The sequence below is a fragment of the Pimephales promelas genome, chromosome 11 (assembly GCF_988280905.1).
Source record: "Pimephales promelas chromosome 11, fPimPro1.hap1.1, whole genome shotgun sequence".
Taxonomy (NCBI): Eukaryota; Metazoa; Chordata; class Actinopteri; order Cypriniformes; family Leuciscidae; genus Pimephales; species Pimephales promelas.
Genome location: NC_142779.1, coordinates 15791430 through 15814518, shown reverse-complemented (window position 1 = coordinate 15814518; position 23089 = coordinate 15791430). Strand labels below are relative to the sequence as shown.

The 23089-nt window shown below is 36.4% G+C and overlaps 2 protein-coding genes across 3 annotated transcripts in view; both read right to left on the bottom strand.

Moving 5' to 3' along the window:
- Positions 1–5369: 5369 nt before the first annotated feature.
- On the bottom strand, positions 5370–8878 carry ly6pge (lymphocyte antigen 6 family member pge). Its single transcript, XM_039671756.2, has 3 exons — positions 8681–8878; positions 6122–6238; positions 5370–5796 (listed from the first exon to the last, which is right to left on the bottom strand). The coding sequence occupies exons 1-3, from the start codon at positions 8739–8741 to the stop codon at positions 5600–5602; spliced, it is 375 nt and encodes a 124-aa protein (XP_039527690.1). The 5' UTR covers positions 8742–8878; the 3' UTR covers positions 5370–5599.
- Positions 8879–10139: 1261 nt separating this feature from the next.
- tacc2 (transforming, acidic coiled-coil containing protein 2) overlaps positions 10140–23089 on the bottom strand; it is a 63506-nt gene continuing 50556 nt past the window's right edge. For both annotated transcript variants that reach the window (XM_089117072.1, XM_089117073.1), the window contains 11 exons: positions 22422–22514; positions 21597–21656; positions 20583–20648; positions 17636–17767; positions 17009–17085; positions 14841–14884; positions 14616–14648; positions 12859–13019; positions 12086–12192; positions 11783–11903; positions 10140–11115 (listed from right to left, as the gene is read on the bottom strand). In XM_089117072.1, the coding sequence (XP_088973198.1) occupies positions 11050–11115; positions 11783–11903; positions 12086–12192; positions 12859–13019; positions 14616–14648; positions 14841–14884; positions 17009–17085; positions 17636–17767; positions 20583–20648; positions 21597–21656; positions 22422–22514 (960 nt within the window). In that variant the 3' untranslated portion in view covers positions 10140–11049. The remainder of the gene's footprint in view (positions 11116–11782; positions 11904–12085; positions 12193–12858; positions 13020–14615; positions 14649–14840; positions 14885–17008; positions 17086–17635; positions 17768–20582; positions 20649–21596; positions 21657–22421; positions 22515–23089) is intronic.

Sequence of the window (23089 nt, the reverse complement as noted above, 5' to 3'; positions counted from 1 at the left end):
AACTGATTATAAATAGTAAATTATGGGAGCCCTAAAATACAAAAAAATAAAAATAAAAATAAAAAAATAAGCAACTGAGAACTACCAATGCCTTTATGTTTAAGGCATACACGTACTATACATATATATATATATATATATATATAAAATCAACACAACTAAAATAACATAAAGATGACCATAAATTAATTTTAGTTTTATAATAAATATTACATTGGTTTTCAAAAAACTTAAAATGTTCATTAATTTGTCAGTGTATTAACCTGGTAGCCCTGAAAACTATTACAAATTAACTAACCTGAAAAACAAACCCCAGAATATAATAATAAAAAGAAAATAACCGTGTTGGTGTTGAACACAATGCTGAGCTGTTCACTTGACTAATCGCAAACAATTGTTATAATAATTGTATTTAATTTCAGGTATTTTACAGGATTTCTATTCAATTCAACAGTCTAAATGAGGTATAATCACTGCAGTCTCACAGTGAGGAATATTTATGGGCACATTTACCATGCAGTGTGGCCCAGAGGGTGACGGGAATAAACCTTTTTATCCTGATCAATGATGAATCATATTTGATATTTTAAGGCAAATAATCACTTTTTTGCTCTCGTTTATTTATGATTTTCTCTGGATATGAACAGATCTGATTACATGAATACACTTGCAAAAAATAAATCCTAAAAAGTATGCCACTTAAATGTAGTTGCTTAGAAAATGAAACCGTTTAATCAGCTTTTTTGTAAAATCTCTGAAACACAGGAGCTCATCTCACGTGCATAAGATGTACCGTCCTGCATAGAACACTAATCTGAAATAATTATCACACAAGTAAAACCATATAATTAAGTCTTTCAGAGTCACTGGTCTAAATCTTCCATTGAAATGTCCTAAACTGAAAAAACCTGCTCTGACAGGGAAGAAAGCAGTTAATTGTGGATACGAAATAAGTCGCCTGCAGTGACAAATGATTAATCACAGTCTTAAGTGTGAAACGTGTGAGAGAAAATGTAATTAGACTTCCATTTCACCATGGTAAACGAATCTATAGATTTCATGTTAGATAAGAAAAACATTACAGAGGTCCTGTACGCTTTGCTATACACAACTAGATCAAAATGTGACCTTCATTAAAAACGTATTCACACCATCTTTGCAGATGGCTTGTTTTCCAGGTGCAAAATGTCCTATTGAAACAATTATTTAAAGAAAAAGTTCTTACAAAGTTTATAACCTTGTCTTTTTTGTGTGTTTGCTCATTTGCTAGCTGTATTAGCTCACAGAACAAACAATTTAGGTTCATTTCAAAGTAGCTGAGGCCAGACTGATTATGCATAACTCTCCAATTACTCTCCCTCCCTTTCCCAATCCCTGTTTCTGAGCTTACCCCTCTCTGCCCCTCTTCTATCAAGCCTCTGTGCCCTCCTCCTTCCCTGGAACCAAAGCCCTGGGTCCGCAGTCCGGAGGTAGATCACTTTAATTCTGCTTCATGGATCTTTTTCAAAAAGGACCTGAGACCCGGAGACCCCAGAACCAGTGACCGCGGGCTGAACCCAGACCAGCCAGCCGGGCTCTGCGCACTCGTAAACACAGCCATCATCTCACATGCTCCCTTTTCCACACCACACTTTTGTTCCCTCCCAATCGGGCTCAGAGAGTATTTGTGAAAGTACATGCCCCCGAAAATCTGAATGACACACTTGACCCATGCTGCTGTTCAGTACCTACTGTATATGGTGAATTCATGGAGAGAAGAGGAAAACTGGTCAAATAATTGGCCAAATTCTTTATGTTCTGATGTAATCCCCGGCTTTCACTCAATGGGCTCTTTCTTCAAACCACTGAGCTGTAAATGGGTCAATGACAGACAAGTTTGTCAACAATAAAGTAAAGGAGCAAATATAGTTGAAAACAGATGTGGCAAATTCTGTACAATTTGTATTCACTTTTATAGTATTCAAGCTTTTATAGCATTTTCAGTTTAAATTGAATGACTCTTAAAATGTCATGTGGTGTGACCGTGAAAGTGTACCATTAATCGTTATAAATATTTGAAAAGAAATCAATTCAAAAATTTAATTTTGTTTTTAGAAGTTGCAGCACATTACGTTTTAACATCTGACCTAACCTTGACTTGTCAAAAAAAATTAAAAAAAAAAAAATAATAATAATATAGTATTTTAAAAGACTTGTTGAAAAAGTCCAGATTTACTTTGTCATAAAAGTATCAATACCAAGGTGTACGTTGCACCTTGGACCTCTTGAGAAAAACTTGTCCTCTGAGAAAAACGAAATGAAGCCCAAATCCAAATGAGATTAACAAATTAAGTTATTCGTCATCTTTTTAAGATTCTGGTAGCCTGCAAAAAGCAATTATGAGAACCTAACATCACATAGTTCATCTGTGGACCGAAATACAACATGCAACGTGTGCTGGCAAGACTTTCTAGGAGATCAAAACGACCATCGCCTGGTTTCCAGCATCCCAATAAATGGCACTTGGCTTAAGGCTTGCCATAGTGAAAATGGGATTTACAGTAATAGTGTCCCTAGGTGGAAATGGATTAGACTTGAGCAGCTACCTAGGGATGATCAAATGAGCAATTTCTTCTGGTCACCATAGCAATGACCTTTACATACGCCACGGATGGCAACCAGTACAGCATATTTTAATAAAAATGACAAGACATTTATTTTGAATATCATTTTCACTAAAGGAGTAGTTCACTTTCAAATAAGAAAATCCTGATTATTTACTCACCCCCTAAATTTTTTTTTTTGAGGAAAACATTCCAGGAGTTTTCTTCATATAATGGACTTCAATGGCAACCAACGGTCTGAAGGTCCAAATATCAGTTTAAAATGCAGCTTCAAAGGCTCAACACGATCCCAGCCGGGAAATAAGGTTCTTATCTAGAACGCGATCGGTCATTTTCTAAAAAATAAAATAAAAAACTTTTTAAGCATAAATCCTATTATAAGTTTATAAGTTTGGAGTAGGAGGACCATTCAAAGTTATTGTATGTTGAACGACACATTTATATACTATTTGTGTCAGTTTGTTGTTTAAAATGGTCCTTATGTGTGCATTTCCTGGATATTTAACAATGTCACCCGTGACCTTTCCAACTTGATGACGTAATGTGTGGCATATATCAGAGATAGCACAAGACGGGCATTTGTGGATAAAATTATTATAATTAGTATTTTATTTAAAAAAAATGGCCAATCGAGCCTTATTTCTCGGCCGGGATCGTGTCGAGCCTTCGAAGCTGCATTGAAACTGATATTTGAAACTTCAAACTGCTGGTTGCCATTGAAGTCTATTATATGGAAAAAAATCCTGGAATGTTTTCCTCAAAAACCTGAAGAAAAAGACGTGAACATCTTGGATGACATGGGGGTGAGTAAATTATCAGGAAATTTTTATTTGAAATTCAACAATGGCACCTATCTTGTTTACTATGATAACATTTAGTATAAGCTCTGAAAATATTAGTCAATAGACATCTGATGAATTTTTCATGGAGAAAAGTCCCATACTGCCATTCCAGGCACCTTAAAAATTACATTGCTGAATAATTGTAAGACGCATTTTACCTAACCTTTGTAGCCTTGCAAACTGCAGCTTTACTCCCCTTTTTGAAAGTGAGAATGAAATCTCCAAATAAAGCTGATGAGTTCTGATGAGGTCTGACAAAAGCAAAGCAGAGCACCCACTGGAACGGCCCTGGAGCATGGGGTCATTCTTTATCCCCCTCTGGGGCAGCTCGTTCACACTATCACACCTGTCTGTCAAAAGACTTACAAGCCTCAGCAATGGGAACAAGAGAAGAGAGAATGTTTAGCTATGCAATGTACAAGTAGAGAGAAATTAAAGAAAAGAACTGCTGACAACAGGCAGAAATTAGGTTAGGTTTAACCTCATGTTCTGCTTTGACTTCATGACCAACATGATTTTAAGACTGAACTAAAACCTTCAAGGAACCAAAGCAATTTTCTTCACACAACTGGCAAATTAATTTGCTTAAATCACATTATTTTTCGCTCTCTCCCTCTCTTAATAAAAGAAAAGAAGAAAAACGAGTGTAACCTGCTGACTAAAACGTAGACATATGGACTATCCAAAACAAGGGATACATTTGCGTTAGAAACCATAACACGCCATAAATAAATTAGTTAATTAATAAATTATGACAAACACATTCCGAAAGTTTCTTATACCGTTTCAAAGACAGCCCGTAACGTTAATTATGACAATAATTATGATTTTGGCGGAATGGCCAAACGTTACTGGGGGTAAATATTTGAGAAATTAGTTCTCTAAATACTTTTTACATGCTTAATATGAAATATGTCTCATCAAATTGATGTATAAACAAAAATAAGGCAGGATTTGCGTTAATCATGACTAACAGTTCTCTCAAATTCACAACACGTCACGCGTAAGGCCTAACAGTTCACGCCGCCACAGCTGTGACGATTAGCCGATTATTCAACAAGTTTATGTGAAATTATGCATTTGAAAACTTTAAAGCAATCCGTACGCCAGATGTACCTACCTTGGACGCGTAAGGTGTTCAGGGTGGGCTAAAATGGATATCATTTGAATTGTCGTTTAACTGCTTGATGACTGTTGATTTGTTAATTTACAGCGGCACCTTGTGTTAAATAGAGGTAAAGCACTTAAGGGCGTCGAAGGAAATGCTTCATTTTGAATATATATAAAAAACATATTCTGGGGGAAAAAAGCATTTCACCTTCTTGATAGTAGGCTTATTTATAAGTAAATAATAATAATAAGCATTATTATTTTAACTATAAGGAAAAAGCAGTGTTTATTTACAATACAACCCAAAAACAGAACAGGCCAGAGAATGTGTATTATTGCATGATATTGTCAAGTTCATTTCCATGTATACTGAAGAGACATGAAAATAAATGTACAGACATTTACAACAGGTTTGAGACTCATCTTAAAACTTCTTCTCTTCGTTCAAAATACTAAAGCGGCTTTTAAACTAAGTTCACCCAATTATAAAAAATTCTGTCATCATTTCCTCAATTACACAATTGGAGATATCTACTAGAATGTTCAAGCAGTTCTGTTGCTTACAAAACAATGAAAATGGTTGTTGACCAGGGACAGCTGCTCAAAAACAGCATTTAACATTCAGGTATCACAGGTAAATAGCATAGACAGTAAAAGAAAGACAAATATGAGTTTGGAATGACATGAGGGTGAGTAAATGATGGCAGGAGTTTCATGTTTGTGTAAACTAGCCTATACCTTTAATAGAGTTTGTTTAGATTAATTCGGCCTAATTAATCAAAGGCTTTCAGATTTATTGAATTCCTAGAAAGGCTGAAACAATAAATACATTTGCTTTATGCAGACTCGAAATGTGACAATATCTGTGTATGTGAAGTTCTGTGTGTTAGTGTTTTATATGCTCAACCTTATATGCATTGCAATAACAGTCCCATGGCAGAACACATGCTGACATTTCAACAATCACAGATTATACAGAGTTCCGTCAAGTTCCATAATGGCAATTGACTTTAATAGCCAGGTTTGTTCGTCTCTAGGGTAACATTAGTTTGACAGTAGATGCCAGACGAATACCAGAAAGCCCAAAAAGAAGCTGAAGCCTGTGCTGTTTCTGGTGGCGTGTCCTGCCACATTGCAGTCATCGGAGTAGCAGCAGTGAACTTTGACCCCTGGAGCTCTGTAGCCCTGGCTGTTAGCCTGGCTGCAGAAGGATTTGTATGAGCACGACTTCATTACGCCACCTAACAAAGACAAGACCGGTATGAGAGCGTGATTACATATTAATGTGCTTTGATCCTCCTCATAAGGAAGCCGTAGACCTCCTGCTATTTCTAAGCTTGTGCCCAGACAGAGCAGTCTGTCTTCCTTAAACACCACCCTGATCCAGTCCCTCCCCTTTAAACACACACACACACACACACACAGTCGTTAATGGTTTTTCTAAAGATTTATCCCGCTGTGATTCATCACCAACATCCAAGAAAAAAAAAAAATGTTCTCGCCCAGTTTCCTCTCATCTATCCATGCAGGAAGATTAACTATTAACGATGTACCCAATAAACTTACTCCCATGTCCCCGAACAACAGCACATGCATCTGAGTAGCTCGGACACATTTTGGAGCCCTGGCGATTACAGTCTTCATCTGTGGAGCCCATGCAGGTGTAGCACCTCAGCGCCTCACCTAAAGAAAGACAAAGGGGAGGAATGCAGCTCAATATGAATGTTCCTTAACAAAAAAAAAGGCCTAAAGTGTAAGTGCTGATATATACATTTGTATTATTTTTCGTAATCAGTATTTTTGTCTTATTTTCCAGTAAAACTTAAATAGCATTTTTCACTTGAAAATAAAATGTTATTATTATTATTTCATGTTAGATAAGAAAAACATTACAGAGGTCCTGTACGCTTTGCTATACAGATCAAAATGTGACCTTCATTAAAAACGTATTCGCACCACCATGTTAAAATATTATTATTATTAACAAATAATTTATTTAGATTTTGTATTGCTCATTTTATTTAATTATTATTATTATTCAAGAAACATTCTCTGAAGCAAGTCTTAATATTTTATGCAATTTGACCACATATACACATATGAAGAGTTCAGATGCAAAAGCCTCTAAATGCCATTTGAAATTTTCCTCTTTAATGATGATTTTTATCAATCTTGTATATTTAAGTTCAGCAATTTCACTTAAATAACAATTAATAGGTAATTATCATTGCCATTTAAGTGAAATTACTGAACATAAATATACAAGTTTGATAAAAATCATCATTAAAGAAGAAAATTTCAAATGGCATTTAGAGGCTTTTGCATCTGAACTCTTCATATATAAAAATGATTAGATACCTCCACACAGTTTTTTTTCCTTTGTAACACTATTTTTCTATTTCTTTTTCGACACTTTAATGATGTTGAAAGTCATGTCAAAATTGTCCACATTTGAACTATGGCTTAGTGCAATGCATGCATTTACACGAATGCCTATATAGGCCACGACTCCAACAATCAAGGCAAATTTCAATCTCCCAGGTGCCATTATAAATTGCATTTGACTAAACAAAGCTTCATATATTTTATGACATTTTTATTTTTATTGAGAAGGGAAAATTACACTACTTTAAAATTACATACACAGATCTCAATTTCCACCATGAAGCAGCTATGGCATCAACATGAGATCAATAAAAAGAGATAAAAAACATTTTCTAAAATCCCTGCTCTATGAAGTCTATAAACAGAACATTGCCATTTCATCCAAGACAGAACTTTGCTTTTGCAAACCCAAGGGAAGTCAACTGAAGTCACAGCAGAGAAACATGTCAGTGTTTTTAACTGTCTTGTAAATGCCCAACAGTATATGTTATGGCTAAGCCTTTTTCGTGTGCTTCTTTCTTATCTCCTAAAGTGCTTTTTTTTAACAAACATTCTTTGAAGTTCAAACCGACAACATCAGACACGTAAGCTCTATGCCAGAATGACTGTAACACCTTCAAAAACAGACATTGCTTTTAAAATCTGGTATGTGTGTTTTAGCACTGCTAGTTCACCCTGAAGACATCCTTCTGCTGCATCTGAGTCACTCTCTTTGATAGCAAAACCTTCAGTTCACAGGATGGACTCAAACTTATTTACTGGCAGGTTATTCGGGCTGTTCGGAATGAACTTTTAAAGTGATGTAAATGTAAAAAAACACCCTGTTGAATCCTGTACCTAGTCACTAAAGGTATTTTTTCGTTGTCCTTCAAAAAGTATACGCACACACAAATGAACATTTGAGATAAATCACTGGTTTGGAACTAATGCTGTTGTCTCCTTTATTTGCCTACACCGAAAACCTTCCAATAGAGGTTAAGAATATAGTTCGTACATATCATCTGCACACAAAATCCATAATAAGAAAGAACAAGCATGCTGTATGTCTTCACCTCAGCTTTCACTTGTCAAATATTTCCACAATTTCATATTATAGCACAGCTGTCATTTCTCAAATATACCGGGAAAGTTTTGGACAACAATAAAATCATTTTATTTTTTGGGAGAGAATTTTTTTATAAAATGTCTAATTGTACAGTATCCGAGGCAAATTACCTCCATACATTTAATATCATATAGCTTCAATGTGTAATTTCAGTTTCCAAAAATAAAAGCAGCTTTTATACTCAATTAACACTTAGGTCTCAACATTTCGCGGCAGAAACATGCAAAGTTTCACCGAATAATTGTGTTTTCCACCATTACTACTGAAAGCATTGCTGTTTTGGACAGTTCTAAATGCTAAAGTGATTTATTCACTCTTTTTTGGTCGAAGTAAAATTACGCCACCAGACTTACAAACTCTTTTTATAGCCCTCAATCTGTTTAAGTAATTGATTTGCATCAATTATTTTCTGTTAGTCCTTTAACACCGTCCTCAAGGCAAACAAGATATTCGCAGGCATAAGGACACTTCAAAAGGAGGAAATTGGATAATAATTAAAAATGATAAAACCGACAGAGAAGTATAGAGTAAAAAGCTAATTAGGATTTGTGAGTGTGGTACACATATAGTAACTGAGAAGACACAAGCATAAAACTCTTAAAAAGTAGAAAAGGTAAGAACAGAGAAGTACTCACTGTGAGCAGCGAGGAGGATGAGGCCGAGGCCCAGCAGCAGGGAGAAGTGGACCGCTCTCATGTCGCTGGTGGTCTATGGCTGTCAGGTTAGCACGATGAAAAGCAGGTTGTTTGCTCTTAAAACCCTTGAGCTTAAGCCCTGCTTTTGGTGAGCTAATACTCAACAGCAATGAGGACACAGATTATCAGCCTTGTCCACTGAGGCCTGTGCTTCTGTCTTAAGATCTGAATGGATTCTCACCATCTTGACTAATCAGAGATGAGGGATCGGTGACTGTGCTCCACCCATACAGTATGGGTGTGATACTCCCTCCAGATTTGATTCAGCTAATGCCTCCATGCACGGTGAGTTTATCAGTGACCAGACTCCCTTTGTGACATAGCAGACAGTGATCGCAGCCAATCAAACAGTTGATACAAAGCCTATTTGAATACATGCATGTGATAAGGGTAACCAAAATCAAACCTATACACCAAATGAATGAGTAGATCAGCTTATAATTATATAACCTTCTATTTTTATAACTTCTATTTTTCTTAGTTGTTCTTCCTACAACTACTTCCTGTTTTGTATTACTTATTTTATCACTGTAAAAAATATATTGTTGGCGTAACTTTAAAAAAATAAATTACAAAATTGAGTTCACTGAAATACAAAATTTGAGTTAATACAAGGAAGGATATTGGTTTAATCAACAGAAACACAAAAATATTGTTACCTGAACCACATTACAAAATTTTATGTAAAAAAAGATAAATCAATAGAGTTCAGATGCAAAAGCCTCTAAGTGCCATTTGAAATTTTCTTCTAGAATGATCATTTTTATCAAGCTAATATATTCAAGTTCATTAATTTCACTTAAATGGGGATGAAGATTACCTATGAATTGTCATTTAAGTGAAATTACTGAACTTAAATATACAAGCTTGATAAAAATGATCATTCTAGAACAAAATTTCAAATGGCACTTAGAGGCTTTTGCATCTGAACTCTTTATATATATATATATATATATATATATATATATATATATACACAACATCACCCATACCATTAAGCATCGGAAATTATAGCAAAAAAAAAAAATAATTGTTTCTGTTTATTCTTTCTTCTTCCTTGATTTTTCATAAATTCTACTTTTTTTCCTCACTCACAGACAGTTTGGTTCTGTGCCAGCATGTAATTGCCACTAATATAGCCTGTCTGGTGTGATTTTAAGACCCATCTGCCAGCTAACTAATGCATCTTTTTATGCACCTACATAGGTTCATGTCAGCAAGATTTATTGTTTGTTAATTAACAACATTATTGCTTTCTTAAAATGCCCTAGTGGGAGGCTAAAAACGTCTGCTAGATGAATAAATGTAAATGTAATTATTATTGCATCAAACATCATGCCTTTACATTTTGTATAATTACTTTATGTCTATGCAATTTGGGTCAGATAAAGAGAAGAGCTGTATTGCCATCTTTTATTGCACTTAGTAAGCATGTCCTGTATAAATGACAGAGCTTCTGCATTGTGAAACATCAGCTATAGCAGGACTGAGACAAAACCATTCAGATTAAATTAGCTCAGAACCACTGACCGTAACAAGTGGGTTCTTTTATATATCAAAATAAAATCCAAAAATAAAATCAAACATCAGTGTTGCTAAAAGACAACGAAACAAATGAACAACAAGTATCTACAAAGATACACAAGGAAGCAGATCAAGCTAACAGTATCAAAATCTGCAGTCGTTTTCCTTTACTCTATTCAAGTCATTTTCATATTTACAAAACCGTCAAGGCCTACAACATGCATTTTATAATCATGATCATGAATACCACTTTGTGACAACTGAATGATTAATTCATCCGTTTTATATTATATATATATATATATATATATATTCTCTCTTGTCATTTCTGCTTTCAAGTTAAGAAAAGGGTACAACAGCAATCAGTTTAACAGTCGACTCGATCAGCGGTTGTCATGGCATCGACACTCATAACTTCAGACTCACTTTAACACATACTCTCTGTCTGTGTGTGTGATACAGACTCTCAAAAAAGTCTCTACTAATAGGGAGTACTTTCACAAGACCCTCAACACAGGTAAGTTGGTGTACATTAATACATCAAAATGAAGAGAAAATAATTACAGCCAGAATCTAGTGTGTCCTCCCAGTCGTAGGGACTCCAGTTTATGTGAAGACGTCAGTAGTGTGAGATTCTTTTGTTGAATTGGTTCATTGTTCTGTCCATAAGAAAGAGGAAAAACAATAACGAACCCTTTAGTCTTGCTCCTCTGTCTTTACTCTGTTGTCCAGTCATTGTTCTTGTGTCTCCTTGTGGTTTGGACAGAACTCTGTGGATTGGACGGCTAGCTCTTCCCCATCTTGGCAATCAATTCATCACAAATTTTGGTCAGTTCCTCGATCTCTTTGTTCTGTAAAAAGATAAAACATCACGTCAACATCTGAATGTTGGTTAAAAAAAAAGAAGTCTCTTATTTCAACACGGCTGCATTTATTTGAAAAGAAAATGCAATCATATTGTGAAATAGTATTACAACTTTAAACAACTGATTTCTATTTTAAAATATGGTAACACTTTACAATAAGGTTCATTAGTTAACATTAGTTAATGTATTAACTAACATGAACTAACAATGATCAATACATACTGTATTAGTTAATCTTTGTTAAAGTTAGTTAATAAAAAATACAGCTGTTCGTCGTTTGTTCATGTTAATTCACAGTGCATTAACTAATGTTAACAAATACAACCTTTGATTTTAATAATGTATAAGTAAATGTTGGAATTAATATTAACTAATATTATTCATTCTTAGTTCATGTTAACTAAGGTAGTTAACTAAAGTTAACTAATTAACCTTATTGTAAAGTGTTACCTAAAATATATTTTATTCCTGTGATGGCAAAGCTGAATTTCCAGAATCATTACTCCAGTCTTCAGTCACATGATCCTTCAGAAATCACTGTAATATGCTGATTTTGCGGCAGTGTGTATATACATATACTGTAAGGTCATTTTTAGGCTTGCAAGGTATGACTTCAGCAGATAGGCATGTGGATTTGCGAGTGTGAGCAAACCTTTTGTTCCAGTGTGCGCTCCAGTGAGTCCACCTTCATCTGTTCTTTCCTCAGACTGGCCTGATGCGCTGCCTGCTCCTGCTTGGCTTTGGCTCTCACCTGAGAGATGTCAGCGTTCGCCCTGCGGGTGGCACACGGTCAAAGACATGCCGTCATCTCATATTTCGAAGGACTCTTAAAGAACACTGAGTGCTATGGATTTAAGTCTAACCCATAATTTGCCTAACAGTTGTTGTTCAAGGCAACAGAATTCCTGAGCAAAGCAAAGCATGGATGGACTACCTGCGAAAGGTCTGTACTTACTTATCCAGTTTCTCCTCAGCGTGGATCTTCAAGGCCTGGTAGCGCTGCTCCTCCTTACGGACACGAGACAGGTATTCCTGCGCACATTTCTTCAGCACTTCCTCATTCTGATGGAAAAACAAAGAATTGTAGTGAGTAAATTACTGATAATAATGATTTATAATGTTAAAGCTACACTGTGTGATTTTTACCCCCATCTAGTGGTGAAAAGGTATATGACCATCCAGGTGAATATTAGTTTCTGTTCCTCTCAATTCCGATTTCGTTTTAACTCCTACGGTGGCCAATATAGTCCAAGATTAACATGGCTTCTAGTTCGACCTCGTCCATGAGTGTTAACTCAAAAGGCGAAGCTTGAATTAACGGGTATGTCCCTCTTTGGCTAATGAACTTTCAAGATGGAGGGGCAACATGGCGACCGACATTAGAACCCCTTACCCGTATGTATTTTCAATGGCATATTATACACTCACGAGATTACTTTATTACTTGAACGAAGTAAATATACATTAATGAGCACATATATTTTTGAAAGAACTAAGTGTTTTTAGCTAAGAATAAACTAAAAGAGTTACACAAGAGTTACAGTTAATTGTTTTAGATGGCTCCATTTTTGGTAATGTAATGACCACAATCTATTATAAAATCAAGTCCCGACCTACATTTTTCTCACTGAATATTCTGTTTTGCTCGGAAATACATCACAATACAGAACTGCAAATAGAAACGCACATGTCTTTAACCTTTAACAATCTCAGTGCAAAATGACTTACTTTGCGGAAGCCTTCCAAAACATCTTTCATCTTCTCGTAACGCCGGAACAAGTCAGCAAGAGATTTCTCCACAGAGTTGAGATCAGCTAAAGCCTGGTCTTTCTCCAGGATCAACTGTTGGATAGTGTGATGAGACAAAGTCTTCTCCCTCTGTTCACCCTCTGAGTCATAAACACAAAAAAATCCATTATACGTTTATATTATACGATACTCAACCACACGATACACTCAAACAGATGTGCAAATCTGCTTTTGGATGAGGCAGAGGTTCATTTTACGTTCCTCAGAGTATTTTAGATGTGATGTAATACTCTACACCACTATGTTTACATCTTTGATCATGACAAATGAAAATGCAGATTTCGACTCTGCATCTTTGTGATGCATGCAGACAACACACACGCACACACACAAACGCACACACTCAATGATGGGCATACCACTGAAACACGGTGAGAGATGAGAAGACCTTTCAAAGTCTGTCTTAGCACAGGACTACTGAATGATTCATTTTAATGAACTGGTTTAAAAAAAACTGATTCACTGTTTAAAGGGATAGTTCACCCAAAAATGAACATTTTGTCATCAGTTACTCACCCAAGTTGTTCCAATCCTGTTTGAGTTACTTTCTTATGTTGAACACAAAATACTATATTTTAAAGAATGTTTGCAATCTTCTTTTGTGTTCAACAGAAGAAAGAAACTCAATGTTTGGAACAACATGGGGGTAAGTAAAGTTTTTTCTAAAAGAAATGAATCCTGTACCTTTATTCAGCAAGGAAAAATAAATTGATCAAATACAAAAGATTAAAAAAATCTATTTCAAATAAATGCTTTTCTTTTGAACTTTCTACAAAAAGGAAAAAAAGATTAAGCAACTGTTTTCAACTGTGACGATAAAAATAAGATGTTTTTTTTTCTAAGCGTTTGCTTGATTGTACTTAGGCTACTTTATAGTATGTAAATGTACTTTAGAAAAGTACAGTATCAAAGTAGCTTCCCCAACACTGATGAGCTGGCGAAGGAATACTGTATGTTTGAGAATAGGCCTACAAAAAAGACTTGAAGAGCAAAAACAGATGATGCTAAAAGGAGTGACACCATATCAGGTTATAGAAAGAGAAAACTCTCCTTGTCCATTGCTATCAGATGTGGTGGATTCAACACAAACAAAGAAAATCAAGAGTTGCTGTTACTTACCAGGCATGCCTGAGTGATTTATCAAATATTTATGGGGGACAGAGGGAGCAAAACAGAAAGAAGGGACGGCATTAAGTCAAGCCAGCAGGGTGGGACACGTGAGCGAGAGAAAAGCGCGTCTCAAACATGGGTGGATTTTGAAATTAATTAAAGTGTCATGGAAGAAAGGTGATGAAAGCCAGAAAAGTGGCCAAGAAAACTGAACCAAGGAAAAATAAATTATTCAGAAGGTACACAATAGAAAATAGTGGAAATAAAATCAAGTGGAATATTAAGGATGGTATTATATGACGAAGAATGAAAAAAAGGTAATGAAAATATTTTTTTCTTTGTGCAAAGAGAGAAAAGCATGTCAAGGTTAAACCAAGATCACAATCTGAATATGTAAGAATGCACACAGCCTATAGTATTTACATGGACGTAAATACTGAAGAGGAAAAGAAATTGGATTAATTTGTCAGTGAGTGGGTGAGGACCGTTTAAGCTGAAGCAAGTTTAAGTTTTCGAAGTCAAGTGGAATAAACAGGGAAACATGAAGGTTTGTGCTTTTAACTGACCAGTTTTTGGGTCCGTAGGTACGAAAGATTTGTCTGCAAATTAAATGAGAAATTAACAAAAATTGTGTTGGATATGTGTGTGTTGGTGTGGCATGACTGGGAAAGGGCTGAGGCTGTTCATTTATAGCATTGTAGCACAAGAAAAGCACAGATAAACAGGACCGAAAAAGATCAATTAGAAATCCCCAGGAGAAGATGAAATCGTATTTAGCAATCAAGACTCACCGATCATCTCTGCAATGGTCTTTTCATACTCCATAACTATCCTCCTGTGAAGAATAAGCAAAAATCTAGTTATTATTCAAATAAGATGAATTTATACGGCAAGATCTGATCACATCCTTTTAAGAATATTGTTTCCCATAAAAAGCTCTAAATAAACATATATATATACACACACACACACACACACACACACACACACATATATATATATATATATATAACACTTATTTAACACTTCTATGCAGCAAGGAAGCATTAAATTGGACAAAAGTGACAGTAAAGACTTGTACATTGTTACAAAAAAAATTACTTCAAATAAATACTATTCTTTCAAACAAAAATGTCTCATGGTTTGCATAAACATATTAAGCAGCAACTGTTTTCAACATTGGTAAGAATAATAAATGTATCTTAATTCACCAAATCAGCATATTCGAATGATTTCTGAAAGATCATGTGACACTAAAGACTGCAGCAATGATGCTGAAAATTCAGCTTTGCCATCATAGGAATACATTCCATTTTAAAATGTAATAAAATAGAAAGCAGTTATTTCAAATTGTAATAATGGTACACAATATTACAGTTTTTATTGTATTTTTGATCAAATAAATACAACCTGTTACCATAAGAGACTTCTTTCAAATAAATGTAAAAAACATTCAACCCCAATTTTTAATTTGTATAGCGTAGTCCAGAAACCATGTCCTAGGCCAATTAACCCGGGATCTGTTTCAGATGATCCAATCACAAGTGGCTAGCATTAAATACAAGTGTAAGCAGGATCCAAAATGTTTTGTGATCTGATCACTGAAACTACATATAGAGGTAGAAAAATGGGTTGGGCTTCATCATACAGGTACTTTCGCTAAAAGAACTCAAAATGTATAGAAGGAAACTTTCTTTCTGTTTCTTTCTGTTCTCTTTGTGATTTACCAACATGCAGTAACACACTGACGTAGTGAGTGACATGCATTCGCGAAGTCAGAGAACCTCCCCTCGAACTCCTATCACAAGTGGTCAGTTTGAAGCACATTACAACCAGATCTATCTTGGCTGACCACTTCTGATCGGATCACCCCAGACGGATGTTAATACCAGATGTAAACAGGATTTAGAACTGCATTTGAAAGTGTCCCAAATTGGATGTCAAACAATCCTGGTTTAGTGATTTTTTTCTGCTTGCACGTATGCCGAAAGATTCGTTCTTTCTCAGATGTCAGTAAAAACATACATAAATGTAAATGCAACTTAACAGCACTGACAACAATACATGCTGAGGTGACAATGACTTTAGATACTTCTAAACAAAGTTGATTACATGAAAGGTCAGGAAATTGGCTTTTGTTATGTCATGCGTTTGACTACTAGAATACGGCTGACAGAAAGACTTGGAGAAAAGCAGGTTGCCGGCACAGTAAGTAGATGGATTAGCTACGTCTTTCCTTAGCCTCTTAGGCCTTCCTTATCCTGAGCCCAATCAGGCTAATGCACTAAGCTCCATTCTTATCCACACTAACAAGGCCCAGTCCAGCTGGCTGGAATCCTCAACCCTCCCCGATTACCTTGTTCACTTTACCCCTTGAAAACAAAAGGACAGCTTTGTCCTGTTCTTTCAGCTGTCTTGTGAATTAGACAACACTGAATTTTCTTTAATAGTGAAGTAAGGTGATAAAAAGCTGTGAAAAATGATTATCAACTGATTTAACCTCTCTAAAGCAAAAACTAATACGAACCACCTTAAAAGGGCAGTTACAAGGCAGATACATGTGTTTTGTAGATGGTTGAAAACAAAACTACATTATCTTTCATCTATTCCCCCTCTTCTCCTGCCCCCACATCTGACGTATTAAGGCCTTCTTTAATTGGCTTTCTACTTATGCTAGACTTAAAAAAACAACAGGAAAGAGATAAACAGATTGAGAGGTGGACTGAGGTTGATTCAGAGTCTTGCCAGGTTTAATGCATGGGGATTTTTAAAAATGATCTGAGGGGTGTCATATCAGCTATGGAACATTAGTAGTGAAAGGATGTTTTGGACACTTATTGATTGGAAGAGTATTGAGAGGACAGGAAGTGATGGGAGAAAGAAATGTTGCAAATGACGCAAGCTTCACTCGTCACAGTTCACAAGGGCACACGGATTTTTGTTCTGTGAGAACACCCACCTCATCTCCTCCACCTCCCGTCTACTCTCCTCATATTTTCTCTTCCATTCCATGGCTTCTTTCTCTTTCAAAACAACCTGAAATTAGAATAGCATGACTTCACACAAATGAGCCTTTCACAATTGAAATGGTTAAACCAGTGTCATTCTGATGTTTCAAACGAAAAATCTTCTTATATTAAATAATAATATTCGGCAAGTTCGGCAAGTTGAATGAAACCGATTTGAAAAAAAAAAATCTGTGGAGAAGTAGCAACAGATCTTTTCGTCCTTGTTGAGAAGTACAGCCGAGTGTAATGGTTTAGCAGAGACTTGGTTCTATCCATCGTATTTAATGCTGACTTTAAAACTTCTGAAGTACAGAAAACAGACTCTCTAATCACTCCAGTTAATATACATGAACTTCCCTCAGAGTCTGAAACTAAGCACAGCATTATGTGACTGTACAGAGCACATGAATATTCAATAACATGAGGTGCGCATTCAAACAGTTTATGATTTGTTTTCATCTTAGCACAACACTTTAACGATTCAGATTTTTATACAACAATGTGAAATGAAAACACTAAGATTTTCCTCACACAATAGTCTATTGTGAAGTGGCGTCATGCAATGGGCGAGCAAATACCTCTTCTCGGGCGATGACCAGAGAGTGGTCCAGGTCATGTGGCAGATGAGGGCTTTCCCCTTCAATGTATGATGCTCGGGAATAGAGGGAGCTCTTCGAAACGCCACTGTCCCCCGGTGAGGCCATTTCTCTCTGATGCCAAGGAGAGAGTTGGAAAGAAAACATTAAAAACCTGAGAGTATATTTCTGTACAAGAAGGTTAATTTCACACATCCTAGAGGGAAGCAGCGCATCAGCTACAGGTTCTACTCAGCAAAGCCATAATGCCATGGAGAGCAGGCTCTTTGTTTGGATTTCAAAAGCCTCCAGCAGTTTGCGAAAGGCCTGTTGCATTCAGCTGGGATGTTATGATTGACAATCCCCAATGTGAGATGGGTGTGGAAAGCTGTTTGTCATGAAAAGATAGCGGCTTTGACCAAATCCGGGTCAGGAAGTGAATGCTGTCAGATGAGGACTGCAGGAGTACAGGTTTTTTGGTAATTGGAAATAAAAGTTGATGATCCATTTTGAATCAAAGGCTCATTACTAGGACCGCTGCTGTTCACTCTACCATTAGGAGATGTCATTAGGAAACATGGAATTAGCTTTCACTGTTTTGCCAATGATACTCAGCTGTATAGTTCTTCAAAACCTAACAAAACTTACCAATTCACAAAATTAACAGAATGCATAGCTGATATAAAAAATTGGATGACTAGTAATTTCCTACAACTAAATTCAGAAAAAACAGAGATTCTAATTATTGGACAAAAAACTTACACACGTAATAACCTAGAATACTGTCTAACACTTGATGGCTGCTCTGTTAAGTCTTCGTCGTCGATTAGGAACCTGGGTGTGCTCTTTGATACCAATCTTTTGTTTGAAAATCACGTGTCTAGAATCTGTAAAACCGCATTTTTCTCAATTACACCATTTGCTCTTATTGACAAATGCGAAACAATTAGTTCATGCGTTCATGACATCAAGACTAGATTATTGTAATGCTATTATGGGTGGTTGCCCTGCACGCTTAATAAACAAACTACAGCTGGTTCAAAACGCAGCAGCTCGAGTTCTTACCAGAACCAGGAAATATGACCATATTAGCCTGGTTCTGTCAACATTGCATTGGCTGCATATTAAACACTGTATAAATTTTAAAATATTGCTGATTACGTACAAAGCACTAAATGGTTTAGCTCCCCAGTACTTGAGCGAGCCTTTAACGCATTATAGTCTTTCACGCCTATTGCGATCTTGAAATTGTGGCCAGTTGATAATACCTAGAATATCAAAATCGGCTGCAGGCGGTAGATCCTTTTCCTATTTAGCACCAAAACTCTGGAACAATCTTCCTAACATTGTCCGGGAAGCAGACACGCTCTGTCAGTTCAAATCTAGACTACAAAACACATCTCTTTGGCCTAGCATACACATAACACACTATAGCACAATATAGACTTCATTAATTCAAAATTAGGCTGTATAGTTTAGATCAGCCGGAACCAGGAACACGCCGCGTAAATCCTGATGTACTTGGCACATCATAAGAAGGATGGCATCTACGTTAATGTAAGTCTCTCTGTTTATCCCGAGGGACCCTCTTTGGTGGACCTGTGCCTGGACCCATCCCAACTCATCCTTAAGTGCCAGCCTCATCAGCACTGTGAAGGCCTCATCGACACAACAGCCATCGGCACTGACCCTCAACAACTCGTCTCCATACCGGAGTGATTACTTCGACTTCCAAACAGATGGAAATGGATAAATACGGTAAATGTTTCGATCCAATCTGACTTGTAATGCTGCCAGAATCATACACCGTTCGTTCGTTGGCAGCCATTAAGCTCAAAAATCCGTATTGGACAATTAATGGTAATTAAATGTACCATTTTAGATGGTAATTGTATCCTCTTTATAGCCAGTGATGGGGTGTTGTTACTGAATAATCATCATGTTTAGCCCTTAAACCCACTTGCTGATTAAAGCTGATTAATTCTTCCTAGCAGAGCTGGATTAGGAGATTAATTGAGTTTGACTCTTATACGAGGTAGGGGGCCGTGTGTTAGGGTACAAATACAGAATGCCCATCACATAATGTTTGGTCTGAAAGAAGCATTTGTGTCTAATACCATTTATTGAGAATTATTGGGCTGCACTCAGATCATGGAGGGGGGCATACGGTACAACACACAAATTGAGATTACAAACCTGAAACGAAATTTTGAAATGATACTCTATTAAAATCAAAGTTGGAGTATTGATCTTGTGGTCTTGGTTCTCTTACGGCAAAATAAATTAAACATGGTCTGGAGGGGCCTAGTTTTGGTATTGACTCCAACTCATCGATTTTCCCAATAATCAAATTCTGCACTACATAATCTAATCTTGCAACTCCTTGAATGTGTGATCCAGCCCAAGAGAAAAGCATGTTGGTCAGAACCAATCATAAACACAGCAGAGGGTGAGAAATGAGGCAGAGGAATAACTCTAAATGTAAATGAGGAACAAAATCATTCTAATTGAATATTGACAAGACAGAGTTCAGTAGAGCAGTGGGGTTGTGATGTAATCCTGTCATCTTCAGAGCAGCTGTACATGTATTTACATGAATGATAAATTATCACTAACGACAAGAAAAGGTAGTAAAAAAAAGAACGTCATGGAAAATGTGCTGAGGCAGCATGTGAAATGTGTCTGTGGGACTATTTCAGGAAGAGCGTTATCTAAAAATGTATGTTAAAATACTGAATATTTTAAGAAGATCATCAATTCAGGCTAGCCATCACTAAACCTCATTACTCCATAATTCAGCTATGTAATATAGTGTCACTCTTTTTATATATGAAAGTACTCCATAATCCTCAAATGTATCAGTACTATGCCAAAAATACTTTTGATGCATTAAAGCTCAATTCTATTTTGGAAATGAAGTCCAGAGGTTATTCAGGGGCAGAAACTATACCTGTGGAATGCGGGACGTCCTGTGACAGAGTTTGCTATCTGTCTGTGTGGATTTTCCTGCAGCTTTCTACAAAAATAACCACACTAGGTTTGACAGAGTGAGACAAAACCAACTATTATTTAGAAAAAAGCTGAGGTCTATACAATGTTATATGGATCCGGGAGAGTCATTTTAAATGTGTGTGGAAAATGAGTTAGAGTTGATGTGTTTTTATTATGTAGGTGACTTTAAAATTCTAATTTGAGGTTAGATTTTGCTGTTCCTTGTTTTAAAAAAATAACTCTGAAATGAGAGAAGCAGGGTTTTTTATGTTTAATTTTATATTTAATGTTTTAAAATGAAGTCTTACGCTCAACAAGACTGCACCCATTTGATTAAAATACAGTAAAACGGTAATATTATGAAATGTGATTACAATTTAAAAGAACCGTTGTCTAATTGAACCGTTGTTTAATATATTTTAAAATGTCATTTATTCCTTTGATGGCAAAGCTGAATTTTCAGCAGGTATTCAGTGTCACATGATCCTTCAGAAATCTTTTTCAGAAATGTGCTGCTTACATTTCTTATTATTATAAATGTTGAAAATATTAAGTGTTGCTTAATATATTTGTGGAAAACTATTTTTTTCAGGATTCTTTGATAAGCAGAAATTTCAAAAGCACCAAATTTATTTTACAAATATAAATAATTTTAACAATGTAAAAGTTTTACTGTCACATTTAATCAATTCAATGCATAGTTGCTGAAAAAAAGTAGTGTATATTGCAGAAAAAATCTAAACACTTAAAATTGGTTTTAAGAATGTTTAGATTAAACAACAAAAATACTGACCAAGAAAATGATTTTTGTAGTTAACAGAGGACAGGAGAAGGATGAGATGCTTTCTGTCTGTAGATCTATTTTTCTGACTAATGGTGGTTTAGTCTAATGGTGGTACAGGGACAATGGGATTAGAATATACGAACTAGACCTAGTTAGACTTTTAGAGGGATTGTTTTCTGTCCTTCTTACTTTAGCCATGTGGGAACCGTTGAGATTCCAGCGGCGTGGGCTGGGCTTCTTGAGGCGAGACTGTGAAGCGTGCAAGACAACATCATGAGAATGGAGCGGGAAGAATATAAGGCGTCGTGTTATGGGGTTGTATGTAGTATGTACTGTATGTGTGCATGTTTGTGTATACCAGATTAGTCTGTTCGTTCCATTTCCTGTACAAATGCCAAGACTGTGGTGACAGTCGCTCATCCAATATGACTGAAAGCAGATCTGAGCTAAGCTTTATGTGAAGCCACGCCAGCGGCCTCAGACCAGGCATACAGGTGATCCGTATGCCCACTGTATTCCAATGAGTTAGTGTAAATTAGTAACAAATCGAAACCAGGAACCAGCATGAATGTGACAAGGAATTCAGAATACAATGTTTTGCTTAGGAAAAGCATATGAAATCTACAAATCATTCATATTTGAAGTAATAATACATAGCTTAAATACAGCATTAATTTCCAAGTCACATTGACCTTTGTTTCTATGGATCTCCTGTCCAGGCGAACATGCGGGATTGTCACAAAGCCCTGGGAGAAACACACCTCTTTTTGTTCAAAAGGGTGCTGGATTGGGAAAAAGAAGCACCAATCGGGGGACAGGAGCTGGGTTAGAGAAACGGGGGGTTGGATGAGATGTCACGTCCACAGTATGGTGAGGTAGTTCATGGGTAGGTACTCACAATCATACCCAAGGGTGCAGTCAGGGGGCTCAGTTCAGGGAGTACATTGCACACACACACACACACACACACGTGCGCGCTCACACACACAGGTGCGGGCTGGTTCAGCGCAATACCTGAGGGGACACAGTGGACAAAGTAGGGCTCTGTGAGATGCTTTTGGCTACCTGTAGAGCCTCTATCCTCAGGGCTGCGAGCACCAGCTCCTCCTGGGCCACAAGGGAGGGTGGGGGGAGTGACCCATGGAGTGGGGGTAGGGGTAAGGAGGAGAAGAGGGGTTAGAGTTGTACTAGCCTCACTCAAATACTAAACCTGAAGGGGGAAAACATACATATACTGTACATACACACAGACACTCATACACATTTTACTATGAACGTTGTGAATGTGGTGAGATCCATCCATCCTTTCCAAGTTTATTTCAAGTGTGCAGTTTTAAAGGGATAGTTCACCCAAAATAAACACAAAAGCTATTTAGCAGATTGTCAAACTACTCTCCTCCATATAATCATAGTGAATGGGGACCAGAGGCTTCAAGCGGCATAAACAAAAACCATAATTACAACAAAACGGTGTTGATGTATCTGACGGTTGATATGATATAACATATTACTTTAAAAGACTTGAAGCTACCATTAAAATATTTGGTCAGTACGTTTTTTTTTGTTTTTTTTTTTGAATGCTCACCAAGGTTCATTTGACCGAAAAATACAGTAAAAACTGTAATATTGTGAAATATTAATACAATTTAAAATAAATCTTTTCTATTTTTATATATTTATAA